The sequence below is a fragment of the Mesoplodon bidens genome, assembly GCF_964165515.1.
Source record: "Mesoplodon bidens genome assembly, chromosome: 8".
Classification (NCBI taxonomy): domain Eukaryota; kingdom Metazoa; phylum Chordata; class Mammalia; order Artiodactyla; family Ziphiidae; genus Mesoplodon; species Mesoplodon bidens.
This window is the reverse complement of record NC_138165.1, coordinates 80,533,699-80,545,726: the sequence shown is the minus strand read 5'-3', so window position 1 is coordinate 80,545,726 and position 12,028 is coordinate 80,533,699. Positions and strand designations below refer to the sequence as shown.

Genomic DNA, 12,028 nt, shown 5'->3' with positions numbered 1-12,028 from the left:
CTTACGTTTGGTAGTGTATATATGTCCATGCCGCTCTTTCGCTTTCTCACAGCTTACCCTTCCCCCTCCCCATATCCTCAGGTCCATTCTCAAGTAGGTCTGTGTCTTTATTCCCGTTTTACCCCTAGGTTCTTCATGACATTTTTTTTTAATTCCATATATATGTGTTAGCATACGGTATTTGTCTTTCTCTTTCTGACTTACTTCACTCTGTATGACAGACTCTAGGTCTATCCACCTCATTACAAATAGCTCAGTTTCATTTCTTTTTATGGCTGAGTAATATTCCATTGTATATATGTGCCACATCTTCTTTATCCATTCATCCGATGATGGACACATAGGTTGTTTCCAGCTCCGGGCTATTGTGAATAGAGCTGCAATGAACATTTTGGTGCATGTCTCTTTTTGAATTATGGTTTTCTCAGGGTATATGCCTAGTAGTGGGATTGCTGGATCATATGGTAGTTCTATTTTTAGTTTTTTAAGGAACCTCCACACTGTTCTCCATAGTGGCTGTACCAATTCACATTCCCACTAGCAGTGCAAGAGTGTTCCCTTTTCTCCACACCCTCTCCAGCATTTATTGTTTCTAGATTTCTTGATGATGGCCATTCTGACTGGTGTGAGATGATATCTCATGGTAGTTTTGATTTGCATTTCTCTAATGATTAATGATGTTGAGCATTCTTTCATGTGTTTGTTGGCAGTCTGTATATCTTCTTTGGAGAAATGCCTATTTAAGTCTTCTGCCCATTTTTGGATTGGGTTGTTTGTTTCTTTGATATTGAGCTGCATGAGCTGTTTATAAATTTTGGAGATCAATCCTTTGTCAGTTGCTTCATTTGCAAATATTGTCTCCCATTCTGAGGGTTGTCTTTTGGTCTTCTTTATGGTTTCCTTTGCTGTGCAAAAGCTTTGAAGTTTCATTAGGTCCCATTTGTTTATCTTTGTCTTTATTTCCATTTCTCTAGGAGGTGGGTCCAAGAGGATCTTGCTGTGATTTATGTCATAGAGTGTTCTGCCTACGTTTTCCTCTAAGAGTTTGATAGATTCTGGCCTTACATTTAGGTCTTTAATCCATTTTGAGCTTATTTTTGTGTATGGTGTTAGGGAGTGATCTAATCTCATACTTTTATATGTCCCTGTCCAGTTTTCCCAGCACCACTTATTGAAGAGGCTGTCCTTTCTCCACTGTACATTCCTGCCTCCTTTATCAAAGATAAGTTGACCATATGTGCGTGGGTTTATCTCTGAGCTTTCTATCCTGTTACATTGATCTATCTTTCTGTTTTTGTGCCAGTACCACACTGTCTTGATTACTGTAGCTTTGTAGTATAGTCTAAAGTCAGGGAGCCTGATTCCTCCAGCTCCGTTTTTCGTTCTCAAGATTGCTTTGGCTATTCGGGGTCTTTTGTTTCTCCAAACAAATTTTGAAATTTTTTGTTCTAGTTCTGTGAAAAATGCCAGTGGTAGCTTGATAGGGATTGCATTGAATCTGTAGATTGCTTTGGGTAGTAGAGTCATTTTCACAATATTGATTCTTCCAATCCAGGAGCATGGTATATCTCTCCATCTATTTGTATCATCTTTAATTTCTTTCATCAGTGTCTTATAATTTTCTGCATACAGGTCTTTTGTCTCCTTAGGTAGGTTTATTCCTAGATATTTTATTCTTTTTGTTGCAATGGTAAATGGGAGTGTTTTCTTGATTTCATTTTCAGATTTTTCATCATTAGTGTACAGGAATGCCAGAGATTTCTGTGCATTAATTTTGTATCCTGCTACTTTACCAAATTCATTGATTAGCTCTAGTAGTTTTCTGGTAGCATCTTTAGGATTCTCTATGTATAGTATCATGTCATCTGCAAACAGTGACAGCTTTACTTCTTCTTTTCCGATTTGGATTCCTTTTATTTCCTTTTCTTCTCTGATTGCTGTGGCTACAACTTGCAAAACTAAGTTGAATAAGAGTGGTGAGAGTGGGCAGCCTTGTCTTGTTCCTGATCTTAGTGGAAATGGTTTCAGTTTTTCACCATTGAGGACAATGTTGGCTGTGGGTTTGTCATATATGGCCTTTATTATGTTGAGGAAAGTTCCCTCTATGCCTACTTTCTGCAGGGTTTTTATCATAAATGGGTGTTGAATTTTGTCAAAAGCTTTCTCTGCATCTATTGAGATGATCATATGGTTTTTCTCCTTCAACTTGTTAATATGGTGTATCACATTGATTGATTTGTGTATATTGAAGAATCCTTGCATTCCTGGAATAAACCCCACTTGATCATGGTGTATGATCCTTTTAATGTGCTGTTGGATTCTGTTTGCTAGTATTTTGTTGAGGATTTTTGCATCTATGTTCATCAGTGATATTGGCCTGTAGTTTTCTTTCTTTGTGACATCCTTGTCTGGTTTTGGTATCAAGGTGATGGTGGCCTCATAGAATGAGTTTGGGAGTGTTCCTTCCTCTGAAATTCTTTGGAAGAGTTTGAGAAGGATGGGTGTTAGCTCTTCTCTAAATGTTTGATAGAATTCGCCTGTGAAGCCATCTGGTCCTGGGCTTTTGTTTGTTGGAAGATTTTTAATCACAGTTTCAATTTCAGTGCTTGTGATTGGTCTCTTCATATTTTCTATTTCTTCCTGATTCAGTCTTGGCAGGTTGTGCATTTCTAAGAATTTGTCCATTTCTTCCAGATTGTCCATTAGAGTTGCTTGTAGTAATCTCTCATGATCTTTTGTATTTCTGCAGTGTCAGCTGTTACGTCTCCTTTTTCATTTCTAATTCTATTGATTTGAGTCTTCTCCCTTTTTCTCTGATGAGTCTGGCTAATGGTTTGTCTATTTTGTTTATCTTCTCAAAGAACCAGCTTTTAGTTTTATTGATCTTTGCTATCGTTTCCTTCATTTCTTTTTCATTTATTTCTGATCTGATCTTTATGATTTCTTTCCTTCTGCTAGCTTTGGGGGTTTTTTGTTCTTCTTCTCTAATTGCTTTAGGTGCAGGGTCAGGTTGTTTGCTCGAGATGTTTCCTGTTTCTTAAGGTGGGATTGTATTGCTATAAACTTCCCCCTTAGAATTGCTTTTGCTGCGTCCCATAGGTTTTGGGTCGTCGTGTCTCCATTGTCATTTGTTTCTAGGTATTTTTTAATTTCCTCTTTGATTTCTTCAGTGATCACTTCGTTATTGAGTCGTGTATTGTATAGCCTCCATGTGTTTGTATTTTTTACAGATCTTTTCCTGTAATTGATGTCTAGTCTCATAGCATTGTGGTTGGAAAAGATACTTGATACAATTTCAATTTTCTTAAATTTACCAAGGCTTGATTTGTGACCCAAGATATGATCTATCCTGGTGAATGTTCCATGAGCACTTGAGAAAAATGTGTATTCTGTTGTTTTTGGGTGGAATGTCCTATAAATATCAATTAAGTCCATCTTGTTTAATGTATCATTTACAGCTTGTGTTTCCTTATTTATTTTCATTTTGGATGATCTGTCCATTGGTGAAAGTGGGGTGTTAAAGTCCCCTACTATGATTGTGTTACTGTCGATTTCTCCTTTTATGTCTGTTAGTATTTGCCTTATGTATTGAGGTGCTCCTATGTTGGGTGCATAAATATTTACAATTGTTATATCTTCTTCTTGGATTGATCCCTTTATCATTATGTAGTGTCCTTCTTTGTCTCTTCTAATAGTCTTTATTTTAAAGTCTATTTTGTCTGATATAAGAATTGCTACTCCAGCTTTCTTTTGATTTCCAGTTGCATGGAATATCTTTTTCCATCCCCTTACTTTCAATCTGTATGTGTCTCTAGGTCTGAAGTGGGTCTCTTGTAGACAGCATATATATGGGTCTTGTTTTTGTATCCATTCAGCCAATCTGTGTCTTTTGGTGGGAGCATTTAGTCCATTTACATTTAAGGTAATTATTGATATGTATGTTCCTATTCCCATTTCATTAATTGCTTTGGGTTCGTTATTGTAGGTATATTCCTTCTGTTGTGTTTGTTGCCTAGAGAAGTTCCTTTAGCATTTGTTGTAAAGCTGGTTTGGTGGTGCTGAACTCTCTCAGCTTTTGCTTGTCCGTAAACGTTTTCATTTCTCCATCAAATCTGAATGAGATCCTTGCTGGGTAGAGTAATCTTGGTTGCAGGTTTCTCTCCTTCATCATTTTAATTATGTCCTGCCACTCCCTTCTGGCTTGTAGAGTTTCTGCTGAGAGATCAGCTGTTAACCTGCTGGGGATTCCCTTGTGTGTTATTTGTTTTTTTTCCCTTGCTGCTTTTAATATGATTTCTTTGTGTTTAATTTTTGACAGTTTGATTAATATGTGTCTTGGCGTATTTCTCCTTGGATTTATTCTGTATGGGACTCTCTGTGCCTCCTGGACTTGATTAACTATTTCCTTTCCCATATTAGGGAAGTTTTCAACTATAATCTCTTCAAATATTTTCTCAGTCCCTTTCTTTTTCTCTTCTTCTTCTGGAACCCCTATAATTCGAATGTTGGTGCGTTTAATGTTGTCCCAGAGGTCTCTGAGACTGTCCTCTGTTCTTTTCACTCTTTTTTCTTTGTTTTGCTCTGCATCAGTTATTTCCACTATTTTATCTTCCACCTCACTTATCCGTTCTTCTGCCTCAGTTATTCTGCTATTGATCCCATCTAGAGTATTTTTCATTTCATTGATTGCGTTTTTAATCGATGCTTGATTCATCTTTAGTTCTTCTAGGTCTTTGTTAACTGTTTCTTGCATTTTGTCTACTCTATTTCCAAGATTTTGGATCTTGGAAATAGAATCTTGGATCATCTTTACTATCATTATTCTGAATTCTTTTTCAGGTAGACTGCCTATTACCTCTTCATTTGTTAGGTCTGGTAGGTTTTTATCTTGCTCCTTCTCCTGCTGTGTGTTTTTCTGTCTTCTCATTTTGCTTATGTTACTGTGTTTGGGGTCTCCTTTTTGCAGGCTGCAGATTCGTAGTTCCTGTTGTTTTTGGTGTCTGTCCCCAGTGGCTAAGGTTGTTTCAGTAGGTTGTGTAGGCTTCCTGGTGGGGGGGACTAGAGCCTGTGTTCTGGTGGTTGAGGCTCGATCTTGTCTTTCTGGTGGACAGGTCCACGTCTGGTGGTGTGCTTTGGGGTGCCTGTGGCCTTATTATGTTTTTAGGCAGCCTCTCTGTTAATGGGTGGGGTTGTGTTCCTGCCTTGCTAGTTGCTTGGTATAGGGTGACCAGCACTGTAGTTTGCTGGTCGTTGACTGAAGCTGGGTGCTGGTGTTGAGATGGAGATCTCTGGGAGATTTTCGCTGCTTGATATTATGTGGAGCTGGGAGGTCTCTTGTGGACCCGTGTCCTGAAGTTGGCTCTCCCACTTCAGAGGCACAGCACTGACTCCTGGCTGCAGCACCAAGAGCCTTTCATCTACCCGGCTCAGAATAAAAGGGAGAAAAAGTAGAAAGAAAGAATTAGTAGAAGAAAGAAAGAGAGAGAGAAAGAAAGGAAGAAGGAAAGAAAGGAAGGAAGGAAGAAAGGAGGGAGGGAGGGAGGAAGGATGGAAAGAAAGAAAGGTGGGAGAGAGGGAGGAATGAAAGAAAAAGGAAGAGTGAATGGAAGAAGGGAGGGAGGGAGGAAGGAAAGAAAGAAAGAAAGACAGGAGGGAGGAAGGAAAGTAAAAGTGAAAGGAAGAGGGGTGGGAGGGAGGGAGGAAGGAAAGAAAGACAGGAGGGAGGGAGTGAGGAAGGAAATAAAAAGAAAGAGTGAAAGGAAGAAGGGAGGGAGGAAGGAAAGAAAGAGAGAAAGAAGGAAAGGAGGGGCGGAGGGAGGGAGGAAGGGAAGGTAGGAAAAAAAGAAAGAGCAGGTAAAGTAAAATAGAATAAAGTATGAAATATAGTAGCGTTATTAAAATTTAAAAGTAATTATTGAAAAAAAAAAACGGACCGATAGAACCCTGTGACATATGGTGGAAGCAAAGCTATACAGAGAGAATCTTACACAGAAGAATACACATACACATTCACAAAAAGAGAGCAGGGGGAAAAATCAAAAATCTTGCTCTCCAAGTCCACCTCCTCAATTTGGGTTACTTCGTTGTAAAAAGAGGAAAAGGGCGAGAAGTCTGAAATCTTTCTAAGTCCACCTCCTTAATTTGGGATAATTCATTGTAAAAAGAGGAAAAGGGGGGAAAGTCTTAAATCTTGTCCTCAAAGTCCACTTCCTCAATTTGGGATGATTCGCTGTCTATTCATGCACTCCACAGACGCAGGGCACATCAAGTGGACCGTGGAGCTTTAATCCGCTGCCTCCGAGGCTGCACAGAGAGATTTCCCTGTCTCTTCTCTGCTCTCACAGCTCCCGGGTCTCAGCCTTGGACCGGCCCCGCCTCTGCGCGTAGGTCGCCGGAGGGCGTCCGTTCTTCGCTCAGACAGGACGGGTTTAAAGGAGCCGCTGATGCGGGGGCTCTGGCTCACTCAGGCAGAGGGGAGGGAGGGGCGCGCAGAGTGGGGTGGGCCTGCGGCGGCAGAGGCCGGCGTGACGTTGCACCAGACCGAGGCGCTCCGTGCGCTTTCCCGGGAAAGCCGTCCCAGGGTTCCGGGACCCCGGCGGCGGCGGGGTGCACAGGCCCCCCGGAAGGCGGGGCGGACAGTGACCCGCGCTCGCACACAGGCCCCGCGGCGGCGGCAGCAGCAGCAGCCCCAGCGTCCCACGCCCGTCTCCGGGGTCCGCGCCTTTAGCCGCGGCTCGCGCCCGTCTCCGGCGCTTCCCAAAGCACCCCTCTTAATGCCCTCTCCTCGTGCACCAGGAAACAAAAGGGAAGAAAAAGCCTCTTGCCTCTTTGGCAGCTCCAGACCCTTTCCCCGGACTCCCTCCGGGCTAGCCGTGGTGCACTAACCCCCTCAGGCTCTCTTCCTCCCGCCAGCCCCAGTCCTCTCCCTGCGCTCCGACTGAAAGCCGATACCCGAGCCTCAGCTCCCAGCCCCGCCCGCCCCGGCGGCCGAGCAGACAAGCCTCTCGGGCTGGTGTGTGCCTGAGGGCACCGATCCTCTGTGCCGGAATCTCTCCGCTTTGCCCTCCACACCCCTGTTGCTGTGCTCTCCTCCGCTACTCCGAAGCTTTCCCCCTCCGCCACCCGCAGTCTCCGCCCGTGAAGGGGCTTGTAGTGTGTGGAAACCTTTCCTCCTTCACGGCTCCCTCCCACTGGTGCAGGTCCCGTCCCTATCCTTTTGTCTCAGTTTATTCTTTTTTCTTTTGCCCTATCCAGGTATGTGGGGAGTTTCTTGCCTTTTTGGGGCGTCTGAGGTCTTCTGTCAGCGTTCAGTAGGTGTTCTATAGGAGTTGTTCCACGTGTAGATGAATTTCTGATGTATCTGTGGGGAGGAAGGTGATCTCCGCGTCTTACTCTTCCGCCATCTTCCCAGTTACCCAAGACTTATTTTAAAAAACCCTCCAATACTAGAGTTGTGAGGTTATACCCCTGGAATAATAACTAAATCTGGTTCAATTTCTTTATCTCATTTTTTTATTATTATACCAGATGGATGATATAAATTTCCAAAATTAGTATTGGTTCGGAATGTTTTAGGCAAATGTGCCTTCTTTTGTAAACATCACTTTGTTGTTCAAAATAGAGTACTCCATTTTTTCTGCAGTTCTTCATCCCCTCTAGTTCCCAAGTATTCTTGAGCAAAACCTTTTTTTTTTTACACATCTTTATTGGAGTATAATTGCTTCACAATGCTGTGTTAGTTTCTGTTGTACAACAAGGTAAATCAGCCATACGCATACATATATCCCCATATCCCCTCCCTCTTGAGCCTCCCTCCCACCCTCCCTATCCCACCCCTCTAGGTCTTTGCAAAGCACGGAGCTGATCTCCTTGTGCTATGCTGCTGCTTGCCACTAGCTATCTGTTTTACATTCGGTAGGGTATATATGTCAATGCTATTCTCACTTTGTCCCAGCTTCCCTCCCAACCCCCGTGTCCTCAAGTCCATTTTCTATGTCTGCGTCTTTATTCCTGCCCTGCTGCTAGGTTCATCAGTACCATTTTTTTTTAGATTCCATACATATGCATTAGCATATGGTATGTGTTTTTCTCTTTCTGACTTACTTCACTCTGTATGACAGACTCTAGGTCCATCCACCTCACTACAAATAACTCAATTTCATTTCTTTTTATGGCTGAGTAATATTCCATTGTATATATGTGCCACATCTTCTTTATTCATTTGTCTGTCGATGGACACATAGGTTGCTTCCATTACCTGGCTATTGTAAATAGTGCTGCAGTGAACATTGTGGTACATGTCTCTTTTTGAATTATGGTTTTCTCAGGGTATATGCCCAGTAGTGGGATGAGCAAAAAACCTTTTAATGCTTGAAAACTAAACTTCATACTTGATGGTGTTGGTGACAGATGTTCTCTGTGGTATAGTATTTAGCACAGCGTTTACCATGCTGAATGCGGTGCTTGGTGCTTCATCAATACTCAGTAAATATACATTGAAAGAATAAGAGGTGAAGGATTACTTTTACAGTCTGTGTAGCTCTAGAGAAGATTTGTCTCAGACAGATTTTAGGAGATCTACCGGACAACTATTTTATATGTGTCCTCAGTTAAAAAAAAATTTCTTTAAGCCACATAAAACTGTTTGTAGAGTATGAGTCCCAAATGTATTTTAACCAAAACCTTTGGAATTTTTTGTCTTCACTTTAGGTTAGTTTTGTCAGATGAGGAAGTGAGCTTGGGGAGTGAACCAGGTAAGATGGTAAATTCATTAAAATGTGCAATGGTCACATTTAAATGTCAAAACAGTTTGTTACAGCCTTTGGGGATTGTGTTAATATCCATTCAATTAAAAAATGTTAAGTCCCTTTGTAAGTCTCTTCTGTACAAACTTGAGTTTGCCTTTTTTTCCCAGCTTTATCGAGGAGCTGTAATTGACATGTAACACTGTAAGTTTAAGGTGCACAGTGTGATGATTTGGTATATTTTAGTATTGGAAAGTGATTTTCACCATAAGATCAGTTAACACATCTATCATGTCACATAGTTACCATATTTATTTTGGGCATAAGAACATTTAAGATTTACTCTCTTAGCAATTGTTTTTAACTATAGTTACCATGGTATATGTTAGATCCCCAGAACTTACTCATCTTATAACTGGAAGGTTGTACCCTTTGGCCAATCTCCCCATTTCCCCCATCCGCCAGGCCCTAGCAACCACCAGTCTACTCTCGGTCTCTAGGAGTTCGGCTTTTTTAGATCTCACATTTAAGTGAGATCATAGTGTCTTCCTCTGTCTGACTTGCTTCACTTAACATAATGCCCTCTTGAACAGCAATGAACCAGTGCAGCAACGAACGTGAGGGTGCAGACGCCACTTCGAGATAGTGATTTCACTTCCTTTGTATATAAACCCTGAAGTGGAATTGCTGGATCATATAGTAGTTCTATTTTTAATTTTTTGAGGAACCTCCATACTGTTTTTCATAATGGCTATACCAATTTAGACATTCCCACCAACAGTACACAAGGCTTCCTTTTTCTCCACATCGCCACCAGCATTTATCTCCTGTCTTTTTTATAACAGCCATTCTAATAGGCGTGAGGTGATATTTCATTGTGGTTTTGATTTGTATTTGATTTTATTAGTACCGTTGAGCACCATTTCATGTCCCTATTGGCCATTTATATGTCTTTGGTTGGAAAAATGTCTACTTTGCCCATTTTAAAAATCAGATTATTGTTGTTGGTTTTTTTAATATTGAGTTATATGAGTGCATTATATATTTTAGATATGAACCCCTTATCACATCTATGGTGTGCAGATGTTTTACCTATTCTGTAGATTGCCTTTTCATTTTCTTGATCGTTTTTTTTTTCCCAGAGATTTTTAGTTGGATGTAGTCCCACTTGTTTATTTTTGCTTTTGTGTCTTGAGCTTTTTGTGTCATATGCCAAAAATCATTGCCAAGACCAGTGTCAAGGAGTTGTTGGGGTTTTTTGCTTTTTTGTTTTTTTTGTGGTATGCGGGCTTCTCACTGTTGTGGCCTCTCCCGTTGCGGAGCACAGGCTCCGGATGCACAGGCTCACTGGCCATGGCTCATGGGCCCAGCCGCTCCGTGGCATGTGGGATCTTCCCGGACCGGGGCACGAACCCGTGTCCCCTGCATCGGCAGGTGGACTCTCAACCACTGCGCCACCAGGGAAGCCCACTATAGTTGTTTTTAATATGTTTGTTTTTTAACTTTTAAACTGGAATTGAAAGTGATTTATGCACCACTGTTACAATATTACAGAATCTGACTATGACTATATATTTACCTTTACTGATGAGTTGTACACATTCATGCATTTTTACAAGGTTAATTTGCATCCTTTTATTTCAGCTTGTAAAGTGCCCTTTAGCATGTCTTGTAAGGCAGGTCTAGTGGTAATGACCTTTCTCAACTTTTGTTTGTTTGAGAAAGTCTTTATCTGGTCTTCATTTCTGAAGACCAGCTCTGCTGATACAGTATTCTTCATTGACAGTTTTTTTTCCCAATATTTTGGATATATCGTCCCACTCTCTCCTGGCCTGCAAAGTTTCTCCAGAGAAATCTGCCTAATGGTTTTATAGGGTTTCCCTTGAATGTGACAAGTCACTTTTCTCTTGCTGCTTTCAAAATTCTGTCATTGACTTTAGACAGTTTAACTATAATGGGTCACAGTCTCTGGTTGGGTGGAGTTGCTGCCCCTGCTCTCAGGTGGCGGAGGTGGGCAGGCTACTTGCTGGGCTCTGTGTTCAAGCAGTTCTGCTGGCTGGGCTCCGTGGTCAGGCGGTGTTGTGCTCTAGGGTGAGACAGTGTTACTAGCTGGGCTCTACAGTCACCTCCAGTCAGGCAGGGTCACTGGCTGTGCTCCCTCACCAGATGCTGCTGCTGCCTGGCCTCTGCATGCAGGTGGGGCTGCAGCAGGGCTTCACAATCTGATGCAGCCTCAGCCTGTACTTTGTGATCAGGCAGAGCCACAGGCTGAGTTTCACAACTGAGCAGGACTATGGCTATGTTCGGCTTTTGGGCAAGGTCGCTGGCCAGACTTCCTGGTAGGGTGGGGCCTCATACTGTACCCCACAGTTGGGGGGTGTCATTGACTGGGCTCCCTGCCTAAGTGAGACTGCAGGATGTGCCCAGCAACTGGGCATGGACGTAGGCTGGGCTCTGCTGCCAGGCAGGGCTATAGACTGGGGTGTGCTGCTGGGCAGTACTGAGAGCTAGGCTGGGAGGCTCCCCAGGGTCCCTTTTAGGGCATCCTGGTCAGGTGGGCTGGGGCCATGCTCCCCTGTTGGGTGGGGCTGCTGACTTGCTTCCCTGCCTGGGCTGCTGCTCTGCAGCTGCCCCAGGTCTCAGTCCAGGCTTCCTGGTCAGGTGGAACTGGAGGCTATGCTCAGCAATGAGTTAGCTTTCAAGCAGTACCTAATTAGAGGGTCCAGTTAGCTTCTTTAGGGAATTCTGGTCTTCTCTAAGATAGGTGCTTTTAGCGAAGATATTCATTTCACAGGGTTGTATGATTGTTTCAAAATTATCCTCATATTTAAATTCGTGTTCTTATTTTTTAATAAATATATATTATATGTACAGTCAACATATATAGGAACATATATATGAATTACTCTAGCTTTGGAGCCAGAAAAATCGGGGTTTGAATGCTGGCTTTTTTTTAAAACAAGTCATTTATGCCTCTCATTTTTCTTATCTGAAAAATGAGTCATACACTCCTGCCTTGCAGGACATTAGGGCTAAATATATTTATCAACTATATAGCACACAGTAGGCGTCCAATAAATGTGATAGGTATTTTTAAGTATACACATAAATACAGACTGTATTGATAAAAGAAACTATTTAAGAAGCTATAATCATGAGCTCATATATCTAACATACCTTCAGACTTATGTTCCAAAGTTTAGCTAATTTTGCATGAATGATCCTGTACCTAAGTAGAGAACATTTTTTTTAGTAGAGAACATTTTTTTAACAGTCATAAATTA

General features: G+C 42.0%; 1 protein-coding gene across 2 annotated transcripts in view; it reads left to right on the top strand.

The window, feature by feature from the left end:
- The window catches only part of ICA1L (islet cell autoantigen 1 like), a 72,454-nt gene that overhangs the window by 40,281 nt on the left and 20,145 nt on the right, over positions 1-12,028 (top strand). For both annotated transcript variants that reach the window (XM_081241712.1, XM_081241711.1), the window contains exon 9: positions 8,710-8,753. In XM_081241712.1, coding sequence (XP_081097838.1) covers positions 8,710-8,753 — 44 coding nt within the window. The remainder of the gene's footprint in view (positions 1-8,709; positions 8,754-12,028) is intronic.